Source organism: Amphiura filiformis, chromosome 18 (assembly GCF_039555335.1).
Source record: "Amphiura filiformis chromosome 18, Afil_fr2py, whole genome shotgun sequence".
Classification (NCBI taxonomy): domain Eukaryota; kingdom Metazoa; phylum Echinodermata; class Ophiuroidea; order Amphilepidida; family Amphiuridae; genus Amphiura; species Amphiura filiformis.
The window spans coordinates 34,355,844-34,378,276 of NC_092645.1; the positions used below are offsets into that span (position 1 = coordinate 34,355,844).

At 36.3% G+C, this 22,433-nt stretch overlaps 1 protein-coding gene across 1 annotated transcript in view; it reads right to left on the reverse strand.

Moving 5' to 3' along the window:
- Positions 1 to 22,433, reverse strand: part of LOC140139106 (potassium channel, subfamily K, member 16-like) — a 29,301-nt gene continuing 6,868 nt past the window's right edge. Inside the window, 3 exon segments of the mRNA XM_072160888.1 lie at positions 1 to 734; positions 5,859 to 5,943; positions 5,946 to 6,137. Coding sequence (XP_072016989.1) covers positions 7 to 734; positions 5,859 to 5,943; positions 5,946 to 6,137 — 1,005 coding nt within the window. The 3' untranslated portion in view covers positions 1 to 6.

Here is a 22,433-nt window from a genome sequence, read left to right on the forward strand (position 1 = left end):
CATGTATCATTCTGTCTGTGTTCCCTCATTTCTAACCATGATATGTTTATATGTACGCTCAGATAATACAACTTGATGATCATCGATCACAGACATTTCAACCTCTCCATTCATTTTGTTCTTTCCATCTTCAGTAATCTCATCTTGTAACGTCTCAACATAATGTTGGTTAAGACCAAATCCAATTGGCGGTTGTTTGTCGTCCTTCCCCAGATGAATTTTCATGGAGGACCTAACTTTGGTCAAACCCTGTTTCTGTTTTTTCCCAATAGCTGTAATAAGAACAGCCAGATAAGATAATCCAAATACATACCAGCATGCAATTGCGATATCATAAACCCACGTCAAATTTTGGTTCCTTGGGTGTTTGGAATCGACCGATGCAACGTAGTCGCCAAAACCTATCGTTGCTAACGTTATAAATGAATAATAGTGTGCAATATCAAAATCCCAACCTTCCATGATACAGAACCATGATGATGGTATCAACACTATCAAGCTATAACTTAATGCAAAAACAACGGTGTAGAGGGTGAATTTTCTCAATCGTCTGTGTTTGACTTGACAATGCTTGTGGATGAAGTTTTCAATGGTTGCCGCTATCTTGTGAAAGACATCACAGTAGAAGTTGCCTACTGTTGCAAGGAGCCATCCAGTGAATGGGATTCCAAATAGTGCATAGAGTAAGCAGATATTGCGACCCAAGTCCGTTGTTGGTACTGATCGACCATATCCTGAAAGTGAAACAAATAAAAAATGCATCAGAAATTTTTTTCACATGAACTTCATCCATGAGGTTGTCTTTTTTAAAGACATTTCTTGTTTTCATATCAATGGGGATTAACTTTTTTAAACAAATTATTCATTTATTGAAAGAAACCCAATTTATAGCTTAATGTTATTAGGAATTAGATGAAACTAGTAATAATCCACTGTCAGCAATGGGCTATTCCTTTTAAAATCCACACTCCCCTGTGGAAGATTTAGCTAAACTCTACCACGGAGGGAGTACAAGTTTTGAATAGAAGAGACAATAATGGTTAACTTCCATTTGTGGAAGGTATAGGTAAAAGCCATAATCACGGGGAGTATAGGTTTCAAAATGATTAACCCTGACCAATTTCATATTTCCAAAATCTTCCACAGGGATAGTGTGGATTTCAACTGGAATAGCCCAATGGGGCTGAAGTAGTGTGCTACCTTAAGGGGGTACTACACCCCTGGCCAATTTTGTGCCTATTTTTGCATTTTTCTCAAAAATTATAGCACATTGGTGACAATTAAGATATGTATATTATAGGGACAAGGACTACAATTACTGCACTGGAAATTTCATTTCAGCACAGACAATAGTTGTGGAGTTACAGTCAAAAATGAGGGAAAACCAGTATTTGATCAATAAATCAATAAATACTTGCCTTGAGTTGCTGAATTTTCAGTGCAGTATAGTTGTAGTCTTTGCCCATATACATATCTTACTTTTCACCAATGCATTATATTTTTTGAGAAAATGCAAAAATATGCACAAAAGGGTGTAGTACCCTTAAGTGACTATTTTGCATTTTTCTCAAAAATAATAACACACTGGTAACAAAAGTTATGTATATTATTGGGGCAAGGAATCCAATTACTACACTGAAATTTCAGTGACTCAAGACAAGAGGTTCAGTATATGATTGGAAATGAGGTACATCCTAGCGGTACCTTATTTCTTATCATAAATAACGAACCGCTTGTCTTGGGTCACTGAAATTCCAGTGTAGTAATTGATTCCTTGCCCTATAATATACATAACTTTTGTTACCACTGTGTTATTAGTTTTTGAGAAAATGCAAAAATAGACACACATTTATCGATGGGTGTAGTACCCCCTTAAGGGTAGACAGTTGATGAACTCATTCATTTATGGTTACCATAGCAACCTGACAAACATTAACGAGCTTCTTTTAGCTGATGAGTACTGAATTCCTTCACAACAATGGAATGCACATTATCATGATTATGAACTTGATCATACATCAAACTATTGATAGATATATACCAATTTACAAGATTGTATGATGCATTAGATACGGGTCATTTATATTTGCTCGTAAAATGTTATATTATGGAAATGCTAAGCCTGATATTTATATAATCATGACAATGATTAATACCAGGTATAGTTTAGTTTGACATTCCCAGCAAACGCAATACGTTTTATTTAAATAGGTTATATTTTAGGTTTTGATATTGGCAACAATGTTTTAATAACATTAAATTTTGGGTTAAATTGCAGATTTTTAGGCGCGAACAAAGGCGGTCATTTGCCGATGCATCCATTCAAATATTAGTGTCAATTATGTCTCGAAGAAGCCAATAAAGTGACAATTTAATGACTTGTCACTTGTCAGCAAACTAATAACGTTTTACAAAACACATTTTATTGAATGGTTATATACAGGGTATAAAACATTTTATAAGGTTCCAAACACATTTGTGAAAACTTGATGCAAAACATTCTATAAACATAATTTTATTTAAGAGTTGATAAATATTTCGCTAAAATGTGTGCACAAAATATTTTACAATGACATTTGACGTTTTAATAATTTTGATGTTTTCATAATCTTTATATAGCCCGACATTTAAATGTTATTTAAATTGTTTTGAATAAAACCAAAACGTGTTTTATAATATGTTTATAACGTTTAAAAACATTTCTGTAAAAGCGATGGTTTATCGTTCATTTTGAAACCATTCATAAACAATTTTAGCAACTGAAATATTTTTACTGCACTGATAGTTAATAATCAGCAGCACAATAACAGGCCATTATTGCCAATGACGATACAACCAATTACCGTCACAATGAGGTCTTTTAAATGATTTATAGAAACCTAATTGATGTGGTATTTTGTTAGACATGACTGCTGTTTAATTAAATAAGCGTTAGAGGTAAATGGGCTCTTCCATTTGAAAAACACAACCCTACTCTAGAGAATTCTGGAATTCCACCCAGATTCAACCGTTTTAAATCAGATCTAACCATTTTTCATCAATAAAAATTGTGTTATTTTTTGGAAAAGATTTTGGAATTCCAAACAAAATTTTCTAATTTTATACCAAATTCTACTGGATTTTATGCCATTTTTTCATGGGGCATTTTGTAATTATTTATCGTCACATTATCCAGAGATGGAACCGAACTGAGACTGGGGAACAGTCTACTAATGTGTTCATTCCATTTGAAATTCATACCCCCTGTGAAAGATATTTCCAAAATCTTCCACAAGGGTAGTGTGGATTTTAAAAGGAATAGCCCATTTCTTAATAGGCCTACAGGGTATGTTACCATTACATATACTATCTACACGAATGGCACTTTACACATAGGCTTATAGAACAAGGTACAGTTTGAAATAATCATTAATTCCTACTTCAGATACTGATACAACACAAAATATCCAAAATTGAAAGCTTTGTTTCAACTTCTACCAAGAGTATTTGAAATCAAGCCGGCCAAACCCTGTGAACATCACTGCGAGTCCTCGGATATGATACTCTGTAAACCCACATAGCCCCTTAAAGTTTTGTCACCAAAATCAGCAAGACACACTGATGCGGAGATGGCATTACCTTTTGTTTATTTGTGAGACTGATGTCTTACAAAGTGTCACAAATAGTGGACCATTGTAACATTAAAAATTTACAAAATAATCGAAACTGTGAAAAATGAGGAGGGCTCTTGAATATTTTGGCTTATTTTGAACACTGACTACCAAACTGCCTACCAAACACATTACTTCATACTACTGTTGATAGCATTGTATACTTCTTCAACAACTCTCTACTGCTGACATACTATATCATTAACTTTCTTCTGCTTATACCATCATGACCATATAGCATACTTCTGATAACACACTAGTCATAGTGCTGATAGCACACTACTTCATCAACTGTGTACTCTAATAGCATACTACTTCATCAACTATCTATATACTGCTGATAGCATGCTACTTCATCAACTATCTACTGCTGATAGCATGCTACTTCATCAACTATCTACTGCTGATAGCATGCTACTTCATCAACTATCTACTGCTGATAGCATGCTACTTCATCAACTATCTACTGCTGGTAGCATGCTACTTCATCAACTATCTACTGCTGATAACATGCTACTTCATCAACTATCTACTGCTGATAGCATGCTACTTCATCAACTATCTACTGCTGATAGCATGCTACTTCATCAACTATCTACTGCTGATAGCACACTGCTTCAACTACCTGCTGCTGATAGCACACTACTTTAACAATCTTTTGCTGATAGCAAACTACTTCATCAACTATCTACTGCTGATAGCAAGCTACTTCAACTATCTACTGCTGATAGCACGCTATTTCATCAACTAGCTACTGTTGATAGCACGCTGTTTCATCAAGTGTCTACTGCTGATATGCATACTACATCAACTATCTACTGATAGCATACTACTTCATCAGCTATCTACTGCTGAGTCGCACAATACTTCATCACTTATCTACTACTGATAGCACACTACACTACTTCTGATAGCCAACTACTTCAGCAACTATCTACTGCTGATAGCTCACTATACTTCATCAACTATCTATTGCTGATAGCACACTACTTCATCAACTATCTACTACTGATAGCACACTACTTTATCCACTATTTACTGTTGATTGATAGCACATTACTTTATCCACTATATACTGCTGATAGCACACTACTTTATCCACTATTTACTGCTGATAGCACACTACTTTATCCACTATTTACTGCTGATAGCACACTACCTCATCCACTATCTACTGCTGATAGCACACTACTTCATCAACTAATTACTGCTGATAGAATACCACATCATCAGCTATCTACTACTTCATCAACTATCAACTGCTGATAGCATACTACTTCATCAACTACTGCTGATAGCATTATACTTCAACTATCTGTTGCTGATAGCATACTACTTCATTAACTATCGACTACTAATAGCATACTACTTTATCAACTATCTACTGCTGACAGCACACTACTTCATCAACTCTCTACTGCTGATAACACGCTACTTCATCAGCTATCTACTGCTGATAGCACACTACTTCATCAACGATCTACTGCTAATAGCATACAACTTCAACTAATTAATGCTGATAGCATACTAATTCATCAACTATCTACTGCTGATAGCACACTACTTGAATATCTACTGCTGATAGCACACTACTTCATCAACTATATCTACTGCTGATAGCACACTACATCATCAAGTATCAACTGCTGATAGCACACTACTTAAATATCTACTGCTAATAGCATACCACTTCATCATAATCTACTACTGATAGCATTATACTTCATCAACTATCTACTGCTGATAGCACACTACTTCATCAACTATCGACTACTAATAGCATACTACTTTATCAACTATCTACTGCTGACAGCACACTACTTCATCAACTCTCTATACTGCTGATAACACACTACTTCATCAGCTATCTACTGCTGATAGCTCACTACCTCATCCACTATCTACTGCTGATAGCATACTACTTCATCAACTATCTACTGCTGATAGCACACTACCTCATCCACTATCTACTGCTGATAGCACACTACTTCATCCACTATCTACTGCTGATAGCACACTACTTCATCCACTATCTACTGCTGATAGCACACTACCTCATCCACTATCTACTGCTGATAGCATACTACTTCATCAACTATCTACTGCTGATAGCATACTACGCTGATAGCATACTACGCTGCAAAAACAGTTTCTAGAGATTCAACATGTTTTTTACAGATTTGTAAACATGTAAACCCAACACCTTACCTATAGTTGTAACTACGGTTCCAGAGAAGAAGAATGCACTGGCATAATCCCAGTTAGATGGATTAGTCACATTCGCAGATGGGTCTATTCCACTTGACACCGCCTTACGCACCCGCCACACAAGTTTTCCACCTCCTCCTCCGTCAGGCAACCATCATCCCGTATCCTCTGTTTAGCATCCTGTGTGTTAACTCGCACGTGATCCTCATTTTCAGTTTCAAGATGGTGGAAAATGATGGCACCGAGAAACAGGTAGACGAAGAAACATACTGAAGAGGCCTAGAAGTTTGTGCCATCTGATTTTCTTGTGGTCTTCTATTGCCATTGCTTTGGTGTTGAAAACTGGATTGAAAGACTAATGGACCACAATGGCCTCATCCCAATGGCATAGTCCAATAACCTCAATTAAACAACCATAGTGCAAAAATTGACCTCATGTTGCAGAGTATGAGTTTTTGTACCAAAATGTTCAAAGGTCATTCAATGAATGTACAAATGTATTGGGGTTAAAGAACTGTGCACTATTAGATGAGAATGTTTTGGATCCTGGTGTCGTCTGTCGGGGTATCTATTACATGCTTGTAATGAATACTGGTTGACGTGTTGTTGCTATGGTACTGAGACTACCTGTTGGTATTATAGAAACAAAACAATAATAATTATTATCATTTAGTTAAGAAATACTACACCTCTGCCCAATTTTGTGCATATTTGTGCATTTTTCTCAAATATTATAAGCGCATTGGTGACAAGTAAGATATGTATATTATAGGGGCAAGGACTACAACTATTGCACTGGAAATTTAATTTCAGCACAGACAACAGTTGTGGAGTTACAGTCAAATTGAGGGAAAACCAATATTTGATCAATAAATCAATAACTACTTGCCCACAGTTGCTGAATTTCCTGTGCAGTAGTTGTAGTCCTTGCCCTATAATATACATATCTTACTTGTCACCAACGCTATAATTTTTGAGAAAAATGCAAAAATAGGCACTAAATTGGCCAGGGGTATAGTACCCCTTAACACAAAGCAATTCATTTTCATGTTTAGTCTGAAGAAAGAATATAAACTGGGAATTGTTTTCATTACTGTTATTGTACTAACTATTATGTCGCCTTTCCGCGACATAATCCTGCATATCTGCCATCACTTACCAGTCCAGTCAAAGTGGTTTTTACAAGAAATACATTTAGAGAATGAATTTGGAGAAAACCTTCTGATAATTACAAACACTCGCTGAGCAGCAAGACCTTCCCTCTAAGCTTTTAATCCGAAAAGCTGATTATCTATTTGTTTTCAAGAAATTTGATGTGTTACTGAGCTCAATCATTTGAAATTACTGGAGCGTGAGCCACCCAGGCTGATGGCTCAGCATAGTAGGCCTATTTTATTGTCAGAAGGTTTTCTCCAAATTCATTTCCTAATGAGAAGAAGAGAGGCATTGATGAAAATCATGTCATTTCGGATCTTTAAAAGGGCATTTCGTGATCCACAGCATCATCCCCCACTTTTCTCAAAAAAGTTGAGATTTTTATATCACTGGACACCTCTGGCTCCATAATCAGTCTGTAGCACAACGGCACGCCGTTGATCAACTGAGGGCAATATTTGTTGCAACGCCAGACCGTTGCAGTCAATAGATGGCATCATTTCTAGCAACGACAGACCGTTGCTAGCTTTTCAAGTATAGAGGGCTTATTTTTGTCAACGCTCGTCCGTTGCCCACTGACAACGTTTGCCCGTTGCCCGCTGAAAACGACTGCCTGTGCTGTGTGCATAGCGAGTCGCTATGATTGCGTGGTCGAGACAACAAAAATGGAGCGTAAATTTTCCCTCTCAAATATCAAAAAATAATTTGTTTTGATGCGAAATATTACTTATATATACTCCAAGTAAATGATTGATTGTAAAAGTATGGCCTAACACATATTTTGGAAGATCGAACTAAAGGAAAGAAAAAAACTTTAAAATGATTTGCCGCAAATTTCGGTCAAGAAATTTCGTTATTTTCCACATAATATTGGGTCGTGGTCCAGAAAAAACACAGTATTTTCAGAAGTTAGATATGTTTTCTACTTGAAAGACTCTTGAAACAAATATTCAATTTGCAAGAAATATTTCCGCCCGGATAAATAACAAGTAAAACATTTCTCAACTGTCGAAGTAAAAATATGGGTCCATGTTTGAGAATACACGAGGAGACATGTTTATCAGGTCAGCAGAGGTCAACTTTTGCCAATACGTCATGTCAATAACCGATTGTGATTGGTCTGTTGATGTACCTAGCTCATAAATATTCACAATTACGTCAGGGTAAATAAACAAACAACGAAGTAAAAAGTAAACAACTTATTTCCCTACATACGAATTCTGAGCGAAATAAAAATTAATGTAGCCCACTGGTATGAATGGATTATTAGATATTATGCAATTGGGGAACTTTCTGCGCCGTAAAACTAGCAGTTGTTGTGCACGGCTACTTGCTAGCGTGCCCGGCTGGCTCAATTTATCTCGGATCATTTTAAGCTTACCATGTGATGTGAATTGGTTGCCAGCTGTACTATCGAACTGCCGCCCAAACTATCACAATATTTTCTAAAAGACATCCGAAATAATCATTTATTTATTTCCTCAATTGTTCAGAATTCCCAACATTGCTTTCGTCAATATTAATGGCTCGTGCTTTATATGGAAGTAATTATTTAAACTAAACTGTAGCCCCTAGTTTAAATCATAATTGCACAGAAACAAATAAAAAATATAGATGTCCATTCAGATTGAATACTACTTTTGCAGGGGCATGTCTTTGGACCGACACATCGCTGGTTCGACATGATGCTAGTCCAACTCGTCACTATTCCGAACATGAAATAAACATCTTTGGTCCGACACGTCCTAGACCGAATATGTAATGCAGTAAACTTCATTGTTTTGATACCTTCAACATGTAGTAGGCCTACATAATGAAAAACTCTGCCCTAGTCTGACATAACGCTATTCCAAATATAATGAAAAACTTGTCACTAGTCCGAAACGTTGACATAGTCAGAATATGAATCTATTTGGAGTTGGACTACCGCCATTTTTCAGATTGGGACTAGCTTTGTGCTTTCGAGTTTCGGACTAGAGAACTGTTAATGCGTCTCGCACATTTGTTCTTGCGAGGTGATGTTCAAATTTTATTTTGGACTAGCGATGTGTAAGACTTGTTTCAATGTTTTCGGATTGGTGAAGTGTCGATCAATTTCACAGTTTTCCATCAAACCCGTGACGTCGGCACTGGTCGGTATCAGAAGTGCCGATCGCTTCATAACCAAGACCATGGAGGGCGCATTGAAGTGGACTGCCATTCTATCTATCAAACAAAGAGTTACGGAATTAAGGCGACGAAAACCTGTTCTACGGGCGGACGGACCTATTACGTAGGGTCAGTCAGGCTTTTTTTTTTTTTTTTTTATGACCCAAAAATCACCAAAATCTGTAAATATTTGCAATTTGAGAAAATACAAACAAAAAAATTGTTCTTGAAATTGTCGAAATTTGGGTCGGTATTCATTTGTACAAGAAATTTTTTTCCCAATTTGTCCAAAATCTTGGTCGGTCGGGCCCGTAGAACAGGTTTTTCTTTTTTCGTCACCAAAGCGTGATATTATCGTTATCCTTAAATTCTCAACTTGGTCTGGGCTCATAAAACTCCCGGGCTGAATAGCCATACACGGTTACTTAATATAATAAATAGCCGTATAAGGCTACGGAAACATTTTTGTTTAGATTTATTAAAAAACAAGCACATCACAATTAATTTTTTGTTTTTGCAAATACAGTTCTGAAAGTTTTATTTCTTTTATGTTCTAGCAATACATTTGAAGAATCAAAAACTATTTTGAAGAGACAATTTATACAGTAGTTTCTTGAAACCCGGGCTTGAAACCATTTACAAAAACTACAATGCATGCACTGGCAGATCCAGGAATTCAAGAACAAAAATGTCACTTTATCAGAAAATTACTGGGCTGAGAGCTTGGATAAAATAATGCTTTTAAATAGCTGATCCTGGATCCACCAATACAATGATAACAATTATGGCAAAATGTCATTTATAATTTTTCATATCACCATGATCACTAGGAGTAGGAATCTAAAACCAATTTTAATTGTAATTTAATAATGGGTGCACCTAGACAAAATTGGACACCAATGTTTTTGCTTGCTCGTGACTCTAAACCACCTTCCTGAACAACAAACATATATGCAAAAAGGTCAAAAAGAGAAGAGGGGGGGCTGCTAATTTGCATAAAACAAAAATGGTTAAATGGCCACAAATGCAGGGCTCAAATTTCAAAATTGAAATATGGATAAAAAACCCCATCTAATTGTATTCTTCTCATTATTAGGATTCAGAAATCAGAAAAAGTATATGAATCATAATACATGCAGTTTGATCTATCTCCGATACAGTTCTTGAGTTGTAGGCATATTGGTGAAATGTTAAATTTTGGTCCCCATCATTGTCCAAAATGCTCCTATTGCGATCAGGTGGTCTCAAATTATTCCGCTGAGAAAAATATTTTAATTAAAGAATAGTTTGCCATATCTCAGGTGTTTTGTTATCGGTAACAGGGCAAATAAATCAAAACCCATTGACCTATTTTGTAATGTTACAAGTTACAGGTATTATAGGAAGCAAAACACCTGAGATGTGGCAAACTATTCTTTGTTTAAAATGTTCCAAGGGATAATTTGACACCACTGTGATCAAAATCAAACATTTTGATATTTTTACCCCTGTGGACAATGGTTGACATTTAAAACAATATGCGGTAGTAAACCTTAAAAGCGTGTACATTAGAGATATGTCAAACTATACTTTTCTGAATCCCAATATTAATGAGAGGAATACATATACATTGGTATATATGTTCTAACCAGAATCAACTAATTTTGAAATTTGAGCCCTGCATTTATTTATAGCAGCCATTTTTGTTTTATGCAAATTGGCATTATCCCCCTATTCCCATTTTTGGATATATTGTTGGGGATGTCTTTTAGAGATCATTACTGTAACAAAAACATTGATTTCCAATTTTGTCTAGCTCCAAACGTAAATTGACTCGAAAAGTGGAGCAGAAGTAAAAATTGCTCAATCATTATGCAAGCAATTGTTTTAAATAACAATACAATTTAATAATTACAACAAAAAAATTGAACAAATTTTAATCTTTACCCAGAGCAGCCAGCGCAAATCAATGTAAAAAAAAACATTGAAAAAAAATGCATCGGGGGTCTGGCCTGATTAGAACTGGTGACCTTCAGTATTATTAGCACCACCTAGCCAATTGAGCCACAGAGGCACACTGGAGAAGGCGGAAGATTTACATCTATATAAGTATTATGTTCAATGATGATCGCCATTCAACCTAATACCTTAGATTTAAATCTTCCGCTCTTCTCCAGTGTGCCTCTGTGGCTCAATTAGCTAGAGCCTAGATAGTCAATAATGACTATTAGTCATGCTAGTAATATGAAGGTCGCCGGTTCGAGTCCAGCCAGATGCACTGTTGGTTTGTTTTTTCAACGTTTAGGTGCATTGGCTGCTCTGGGTAATGAATAAAATTTGTTCATCCAATCAACTCAGAGAACTAAGTATATAATTTTCACAAATAAAGATTGTCTTGGCATTTTCAAAACTTGTGTTAGGGGACAAAGACGAAAAAAAATCCCACAGACTTTTCAAGTAGGATCTTTTGGTCGGGATTTTGTCTTTTTTTTTTCTTGGCAGCATTTTGATGATTGTTTGCAAACATATTTTAGAAAAATTGTAAAAAATTTTCACGTCAAAATTGTTGTTAAAAAAAAGGCTGAATTTTACATGATTTATTTAAAAAAATCTCCCAAAATGCAAAATCTGGGTCGGTCGAGTCGGCCCTGTACAGGTTGTTTTTGCCTTCTCCTCAGAAAGTAACAGAAGTAGATTTTAAGAAAATGCTTAGTGATTTCAAGCTCAGTACTAATTACAATCCATTGTATTCCTTATCAAATCAAGATCGTGTAAATATGCAAATTTCGTTCCATTCACTCTGCAGGCTTCGGTTCAAGGAATGATATCCACAATCCAACAAGAAGACGATGCATCTTTTGTCCAAGATTTACATTGTACTTCCCTAGAATTACTTTTGCCTACAGTTACCAGTGACAGTCCAATGATCATGAATTCATGATGATGATCCCAATTACAATTCAGAGTTCTTTTTAATAATTTGTAGTTCCTCATTAACCGCTGAAGTTCAGTCTTCATCTCGATCTCCGTCGCTTGCCTCTTCACCGTACAGTTTTTTGTGTCTTTGTCAAATAGCGTCCGAGGTGTACATTGTACTTCCTATAATTACTTTCACCTACGTTCGTAGTGACAGTCCAATGATCATGATGTTAATCCCAATTGCAATTCAGAGTTCTTTTTAATTTAATTTGTAGTTCCTCATTAACCGCTGAAGTTCAGTCTTCATCTCCGCCGCTTGCCTCTTCATCGTACTGTTTTTTGTGTTTTACTGAGTTCTGTGATTAAATCAAATGGAAAATAAAATAAAAGATAATTATTCAACAAAGCTAGACATGCTGATCAATTAATCAAAACAATGATTTAATTATTGAATTTACATGTAAATGCAAGATAGCTCCGCAATTTGACAACCCTTGATCTATTTTGAAATTAATGTTACACTATCACTAAGTATCAGACAGTCAAACTTGACATAGGGTCAAAGTTAAATAACGATACACAAAAAATATTTATGGCGAGTGGCGAATGTTTTACGGGCCCGACCGACCCAGATTTTGTGTTTTGGGAGAATTTTTTGTTTTAAGAGCTCAGATACTCATTACTCAGGTAGCGACGTTTTTACACGTAATTTTTAGTGGGACATGAGAGCACATCACTGTGACATCAGACATATATCGAATTAAATTGTGAAAACGAGGAATGTCCATCTGATATCAATATCAATCAATTGAAAATTTTGACCTTTCATATTGAAGATATAGATTTTTCCCCAAAAGATCTTTTCAAAAAACAAAATTATTTGATATCAATATTATCATCAGGAGCACATTCCTCATTTCAAAAATATGCAATTCGATATGTCTGATGTGCTCTCAGGTCGACAGGTCCCACAAAAAAAATGTGAAAAAGTCACTATCCGAGCCCTTACGTTTTACTAAATCATGTAAAATCAGCCATTTTTGTTTTCGGCCAAAATGTATTGATTTTGACTGAAATTTTTAAAAAATTCAGAATATTTTCACAAAAAAAATACTGACCAACCGACCCTACTTGAAAAGTCTGCCCCCAGTAAAACAGTGCTTTTATTCGTAGTCTAATCCTAATCCTATATAAAATATGTTTGATACATGTGGAGGATTGAAATTCCAGTAAATTAGTTTAATTTGCCGTCGGTGGTTTTTCAAATTCGTTCCATATTTCAGAGATGCACATTCCCAACCAAAGTTCCCCTACCTCTGAGACTTCTATTGCTGTTATCAAAATTATGATGGGTGGGGCAACTATCAGGCCAAAAAAATGGATTGCCCTTAGAGCTCCAAAGTCAGGGTCGGTCGGTCGGTTTATTTTTTTTCCCTTACTTTCTTCTTTTCTTTTCTTTTTGCCACATAGAATTTTAATATCAAGAAATGCAAGTTCACCTCAAAATACCATGGTAAACAATGGTGTAAACAATTGAACTTCCAAACACGGAGGCATGCTTCAGCTTAATCTGACTCTAGTTTTACATGTGAAGCCATCGCCGGTGAGCAAATTCGTGGCTACACTAGCCAGGCTCACATCACACACTGTAGGTGGCGCTATTCGTCCATAGGGAAGTGGAATGTGCCTGTACTGTCAAAAAATGGCTTTACTGTGGGGCTCAATGGAAAAAATTACTAAAAATTAATTTTGACAACCAAAACCTAAGTGATGTTGACTTATGTTGGTACTAGCATAATAATGGATTCATAAGCTATCACATAGTGTAATCTATGTTCCACCAAGTGGACACTTTCGTTAAAAGCGCAAAAAGCAATTTGTGTGTAAATCAAGACCATCCAAAACAGCTTTCTTACAGTAAAGAATAGGAGGTCATCTGGGGTCACATACAGTAGTGTACATTGTACATGTGCCTGCTGTCACAATCTCACACACACAATTTTGGGCAATTTGGTGACACTATTTTTGTCTGTAACTTCAAAAGTATATGCACTAGAAACATGATTGACCCCTTATTGTTTAGGTAATTTGATTCTCTTTCAAATGAAAGAACTTTCAGCTAAAAATATTGAACTTCAAAATTTTATGAGCATAGGGAGATTGGGGTTAGTTGGAACACGGGTAAGTTGAAACATTGTATTTTTTTTTCTGACACAAAAATTAATTTGGTAAAATACTGGCACCTAGTAATAGGTATTAGTAAGGGTCATCCACCAAATTAGCAACAGCACTGATGCCCCACCAGTGTTGGCTTGGGAAAGGAATATCTGTTTTTGACTTACTGACTAATTTTTATACCCCTCAGAAAAGATGCGTTATCTCCATGTTGTTTGAAGATTCAGGGGATTATTTTTTGAGTATCATAAGCACTAGTAGTAGGTCCCAGAATAATGTTAAATAAAAGTTTTATTGTATTTCTTATTTTGTGTAATGAACTTTGAAATGTAAAAATAGGCATCGGGGTTAGTTGGAACTTTTGAGGTGGGGTTAGTTGACACGTGAAAATCGCATAGAAAAATATGGTTAAAAATTTGACTTTTTAAAAATTTGTAACATGTTTACCATTTCTTCAATATTGCTTTAATATGGTTAAAAAGCAATAATACAAGCAAAAAGTGCACACAGAAAGTACATTTTATAATATTTTAGGCTTCTCATATTTTGGTCCATGGTGACACTCGTCACCTTATGTCCAAATTATTGACCCGCACTCCCACATATTTATTTATTCATTTTTTCACACTGATTGTATGTTAAAGGGTGCCTTCAAGAGAAGTATAACCCTAACAACACAATAATAATTATTTTGAAATTTTTACAAGCCGTGTTTCAACTAACCCCACCCTATGTTTCAACTTACCCCAGGGGTGGGGTTAGTTGAAACACTTTTTTTCAAATTTTCAAATTGGATTATATGAATAATCATAAGCAGGTCCAATAAAGTTTAAGGCTGTATTTGTAGCATGTATGTATATGTTTATACTGATATGGTTAGTGTTTCTTGAAAGTAATCGGTTTGCGTTAAAAGACAATTTTGTGAAAAATGTTTCAACTAACCCCAATCTCCCCTACCTAGCTACACTTCTCGAGCAAGGGGCACAGTGTGGGTCATCAGTTGGGGCACTATCACTGACCACGATTGGGGGCACCAGGTCTGATTGGCATGATTGGGGGCACAAGCCGGATTTTGGCAGTTTTCCAATGGGATTTTTTTAAATTTTTCAATCAATTGGGGGTGCGTACCCCATGCCACTGAAGGGGAAACTGGAGGCAAAAGAGCTGACAACATGACTGGGGTAAATTTGCCCCCATTAGTGGCGCTGCCACTGTCTCACGTATACAGTTGACATACATTCCCATTCCATTGTATACCCCGGGTGTATACCCGGGGGTGTATACCATGTGCGCGTGTACGCATACTGTACCGGCATGCATGATCACATTCACAATGACAATGTCAATAACTATTAAAAAACATGTTTAAACAGGAACTATTAAGAGAGCATACAAAACATGAAAGATATGATGGTGAACGTGATTAATGGGCACTTATCATATTATCATTATGAATTAGTTAAAATAGATCAGTAAGCTTTAATTTGTCATGTTGTGTACATACACATGGTACGTGTATGTGAATGTCATGTACAATGAAAACATAGTGAAAGGTTGTCGAATTCTGCATATTGTCGTGCAACAATGTTCAAACTAAAACGACAAACAGGTCAGCATGATCAGATTGTATCAGCAATCTACGTTTATCACAGACCAACGTCGTTCCGTTGATTTGTCAACGGACAGTCGTTGTTTACAACGCAATCACGTTGATAATTCTGGCAACAACGATACGGCGTTGATATGTGGTCAACGTGTACTCGTTGGTGAATGCAATTTTGTTGGAAAAAACCAATTTCCCAAACGATTTACCTCCATGAAAGAATGATTTACCCAGCAATATTTTTGCGGAGTCATGCACAGCGAACATCATTTTAGTACCAAAAATATTCCAACTCACCAAATTATTCCGGTAAAGCACCGTAATTGGCCCATGAAGTTGCTTGTTTCTGACCATAAACATGACAATATCGTCGCCATTTTCATGAATATCTGGACTGTGGCAGGGTCTGAGTTGAAGTCGATGACGTCATGTGATCGTTGGGCGGAAAAAGTAGTGTTGCCAGCATTAAAATATGCATACAATTCCCTAATAGTGAGCACAAATTAGGAAAAAGAGAGCCCAAATCCGATTTCCCGAATTGTCAACGGGCAGCCGTTGTTGACAACTGCCAGCCGTTGTATTTTACTGTAAACGGCTTGCCGTTGTGCTACAGACTGATAATGTTTATGTACAAAATATTTCTTGCAGATTAATTCGTTTAGCATAGATATGGTGAAATTTGAATTTCATTCTGGTATACCAGAACGAAATTACAACATGCAGTGTAATACATATAATCATGCATAACTCCCAAATGCAAAATCGGAATCAACTGAAATTTTGGGAATAAGCTATTTTCGTAGATATCTACTGGCAAATGTCATAAAAAGAGGGTGCTAGGATCACGAAATACTCCTTTAAATCCTTTCAAAACACTACTACCATCATCAGTCTGCACTGCAATATTGCCTATCTATTCCGCAGCATTAATTTCCTTCACCCATCGTGGAAGAATATAATTCTGTCGCACAAAATTAATTGGATATGCAGTGATGGATACGGAAACTTAATAGGTCCTCAATTATTAGAATATAATAATTGAAGAGCGAGATGTATAGGGCTACCTCGATTAAAGGTGAGTCGTATCTGAAAAGGCTGCCGATACAGGGGCACGTGGGGCACCCCAATCGATCTGAAATTAAAAAAATCCCATAGGAAAATTGCCAAAAAACGGCTTGTGCCCCCAATCAGATCCGGTGCCCCCACCCCCAATCATGGTCGGTGCCCCCTCCCCATCGGATGACCCACGCTACGCCACTGATATAGGCCTACGCATATGCTAACAATCAGCGGCGCCAGGGGGGCATGGGAGGGGAAATTCCCCCAGTCAGAACTGTTCCCACAGTTTCCCCAGTACCGTATAAACCCACAATTACGAAAATTTTCACGAAATTTACGAATTACGAAAATTGGTTGATTTGCGCCCCCCCCCCAAAAACCTCACCCCCATAGAATAGTACATACTTCCGGTGGCGATTACTACTTTTTACTAACATCATCTAAACAGACCGTATTCTGCTGATACCAAAATATCTGTAAGGAAAAATTGGTGATGAGGCTGTCCATATGGTCACACACCTTTTTAAATTGGACACCTTTTTAAATTTGGGATGAGGTTGTGGATATGGTCACACACCTTTAAAATTGGGGATGAGGCTGTCGATATAGTCACACATCTTTAAAATTGGGGATGAGGTTGTCGATATGGTCACACACCTTTATGTTGCATAGAGTAATCTACAGGTAACCATGGCAACGTTACAAAGGAAGTTGTATAATTGCTTCTACAACGCTATTTTTGGTTAAAATGTATAATATACCGACTTATCACTCAGCTCAGTCTTTCATCGAAGAATGATATATTTTCATTATGTCTTTCTTCTTTTTTTTTTTTTAAGGAATATAAACGTGAAGTCAATTTAAAAATCATACACTCTAATAGTTCAAATTGATATGATTTTGTTCCACTTTAAATTTCGAGTGTCAGTCATATATAATGGAGATTTCTTATTACTTTTTTTCTTCCTCTCATCTCTTATATTAAAACATGAGTGACGAGTCTCGCTCCCGTGTCTCGCTGCACGAATTTCTTTAAGGAATCGGATTGTAACGTTTGCACAGTATTTTTTTGTGGGACCTGGGAGCACATCAGACATATCGAATTGCATTCTGAATATGAGGAATATCCTTCTGATATCAAATAATTTAGATTTTTTGAAATTTGCGAAATAATACATAATTATTTTATGGCAACTTTATATCAAAATTCGATATTTTTTATATCGAAGTAAACTTTATAAATCTAATGATATGTACTTAGAGTGTATGTAGCTGGGATGAAAAGCCAACCATCAATTGAAAATTTTGACATTTCATATTGAAGATAAGCATAGGCTTATACATTATTTTCCCCCAAAAGACTTATTTAAAAAGTTTTTTGGAAAAAAAATATATCTTCTATAAAACATCGGTCAAAATTTTCATATGATGGACGGCTTTTTCATTTCCATCCCAACTACATACACTTTAAGTGAATATCATTAGATTTATACAATTTATTTCGAGAACTGTTAAATTTCAAATATATCATTTTTCAATCATTTGTGTATTATATCGCGAATTAAAAAAAAATATCAAAATTATTTGATATCAGAACTTGGAACTTCATGTATTGGTATGTAAAACTACAAATTATAGCTAAAACAGTTCTATTTTGAACATTAAAATAAACCCCAGGTTATAACCAATATTTAATCGTTTGAGTTCCTGTATACTTGAATACACATAAACATCTCAAAAAAAAAAAAAAAAAAACTAGCCCCCATTGAATAATGACCATTATTCAAAAACGGGTGATTGTATTACAAATCTGTAAAATGCGTTGGAAACAGAATTTATTTCTGCACATGTTGACACTTCATATTGAAGATAAGCATAGGCTTATACATTATTTTCCCCAAAAGACTTATTTAAAAAAATGTTTTTGGGAAAAAATATATCTTCTATAAAACATCAAGGTCAACATTTTCATATGATGGATGATAGATAACACCACAAAATAGGTCAAGGTCAACACGGCTCAATGGGATTTGATCTTCTTTGCCATGTTACCAACGTAACAAACCACACGAGATATTGCAAACTATTCTTTTTATTAAATGCTTTTGCAAGCGGAATAACATGAGACCATTAAAAAAATCAAAATCAGGGAATTTTTAATTTTTTGTCCCCCTGTGGAGCTGGAGTCCAAATTTAGACATTTGACCTTTTCCCCTATAACTGAAGAAATGTACATCGGAGATAGGTCAATTTTTGAAATTTAAAATGTCACCCCTGCATAAGCAACCATTTTGGATTTATGCAAATTAGGCACTGTTCCACTGATTGGATTTTTTGGGACTTTTGATATGTTTTTGTGTGAGCTTTTGGGAGATGGACGCATGCGAAATGGATTCTGTTGCTATAGTGTTGGGTATTTTTTAATTTTACTATCCTATAATGGTCGTTACCCGAGGTCGTTACTCTCCATGCGCTCGTTGTCCTGAAATAGCTGATTTCTCAATCACCTTTCCAATGCAATTAACATTTGAATCTCTTATCATAACCATAATTAAAGAAAACGAATTAGTATGATTATATTCATGCATTAGGACGTTGGTTTAAGGCGAGTGCGATGCGGGGCGTGATGGCAGAAGCATAAAAGCTGATTCCCGGGGTGGCACTCACAACAAATGGGTGACGGGGATGATTCTAACTCCCTCTCACCCAATGACCCCCATTTTTGCTTTACTGAACTCCCTATCATAAGGTTTTTCCCAGTCTCACTGAATGACCCCCTTTTTGGTAAGATCAGTTCCCCAGTCTCTCGGAAAGACCCCCTTTTTGGCCTTCTCTCTGAACGACCCCCCTTTTTCCGGTGTCTAGGCTCTCACCGAATATAGTTTCGAATTGTTGTCAGGGAATCCTCGTCAATTCCAAAGTCGAGTGTCCCCCCACACCACCCTCGTTCCCATCAGTTGTCATTGATATAAATGGATGAGTCTGACACATCACAATTCAAGATAAGATCCAAATAAATTGTAAATTAATTGTATCAACAAGTCATACACTATACATTCCGAGAGTGTCCAATATTGCATCGGGAAGAGACAGGCCTTTCAATAAACATCAACATTGATGGGTATCAATCATTTTGATACAGCCTGTATTTTCCAATGTTAACCCAGCAAACACAAAAATGTTCAAAATGTTTTAATAACATTTAAATATCGAGTTATATAAAGATAATGAATACGCTTTTAAAGCGTTATGAAAAATATTTTAGGCAAACATTTTTGCAAAATATTTTGTCAATGGTTAACATTATGTTCAAATGTTTTGCATCACGTTTCAAAAATGTTTTATGAATGTTATTAAAGCGTTTTTATACCTTTATAATAGTACCGACATTTAAACCTTTTCTGTAAAATGGTGTGCGATTGCTGTTTTGTCTATTCAACTGAAAAAATCCAGCAAATATTTAATAGGAAACGAGTCAAGGAAGCCAATCGCATTTATATTCTGTTATAGGTCTTGCGATTCTCCCCCTCCCGCGAAAAGTCATGTACATAGGCGGAAATAATGAAGCCATTTTGGAACCCATACCATTCATCTTGTGTGTCAGCTTTATTTGTCTCAATATTTGAGTGCAAACACCATTAGGTCATGCTTCGATCCCTCTGGCCCGCCTTAACTGGACATCTACTTTAATAACCCACTCAAATACATCAATTAATTTGGGTCGACAAATTAAGTCTATTATAAAAGAGGAATATTGGCAATTGTGACTCGTTCCAAAACAGGGAACGTTGGTGCTATTCCAACTGAAATCCATTCACCCCCTGACATGACCTCAATCTTCCACACAGCGAGGGCGAAGTTCAAATGGGGTTATCTCAACGTTTGAAATCTACACTCTGTGTGGAAGATTAATGCCATGGTTTCCATACACAGAGTAGTAGTTTCCATATAGACGAATCCAATTTCACGCATTCCTACTCCTCAATGGCAGCCATAGCCGCGACGGGGACCCAGCTATCTCACCTAAAATGTGAAATGATGCGGCCTTGAAGGGTATTTTAAACTTCATTCTATCACCCGTGTTACACGTAGACAAAAGAATGGTGACAGTTTACAACACAAAATAATCTAACATCGAATTTTAAGCGGGTTTAATCCACCTAATTGGGCACTCACAACACCTGTTTGGTGCATGCGGGGAACCAAATATGGCCGACCAAATCCTGACCAACTTGGCTCGTTGGATTCGTCTATAGGTGTATGGATTTCAACAGCTCATTATGTCGGCAAACCTATATTCTGGCCTACACCTTTGATCGCTATTTGAAATTGAATGGGGCTTCAGCTTTGTCAATACTGCTATTTTCATTTGTACCTAATGACAATAAATCTTTATCCTTCACTTTTATGTTGTTGTTTTTTGCTGGGATCACCGAATGCAGGGGCCTATAAGTAGGGCATACGCATAAGTGAATAATTACATTCCCGTTTAGAGCTGATTATTAGAGAAATACATTGCTTCAAATCCCAGAATTGGAATATAACCAAAGCAATTAAAACCTATCAATGTCAATAGGAGCTCTACATGGTATTCTAACAAATTATATCTAGCTTATAACAATAACATGAAGAGCATTCCCAGCTTTGTATTCCCCCTCCCAGTAGCAACCCCACCAAAAACAACAACAACACACTCTAGTCGATCGGAAGTTCTTGCATTTAGTGCAAGAACCAGTAGAAGAACCCCATTTCAGCCCCGTCAATTCCGAGTATATGTTTTTACTAGAAATTCTAACCCCAATTGACACCTTATTAGGGCATATCCATAGGCCTACTCAGTGATTTGCTCATTCGGAAAATCGTAAAAATCATCAAATTCAGTTGTTTGTATACCTTTAGTGTAATAGTATATAGCATAATAGCCTTCTACATGGTTAAGGGGGTACTACACCCATTCCTTTTTTTTTTTTGCATTTTTTTGCATTTTGTGAAGAAATGAGAAAAAAATTGGACAAAGTGGTATGCAAAATGAAGGGGCAAATCTTCTCGTTCAATTGGTGGCATCAGTATCAATGACGCGTACATGCTTCTAATGGTATAAGCCAAAAAGTGGTACAGCACTGATGTTTTAAATTCACTTCATTTTGGAAAGCTTACTATCAACGGATTTCGTTAAAATTTTGGATATGTGTTGCTAACACATTATAGGGAAATAATGTTGATTAGTGATATGTAAAATGGGAATAAGTGGTCCCTGATTTCTTTTATGACTTCATGAACTTGGTGCTCCACAACTATCAAAAACGAACCGGTTAAAATGCTTCTATTTTCAATGTTGAGCTATATTTTGTATTTTGAACTTGCGACACTGTGTCACTGAAACTTAATTAAGCCACATACTGCAGTTACTGTCCGTTTTCCTATACACAATACACAGTGCTCTTTCCCATTGACGCGTGACCTTTACAAATAGCCCTACGTTAACAGTATGGGGATATGACTAGTTAACGTCGCTGTGTGAAAAATAACCGGCCAAT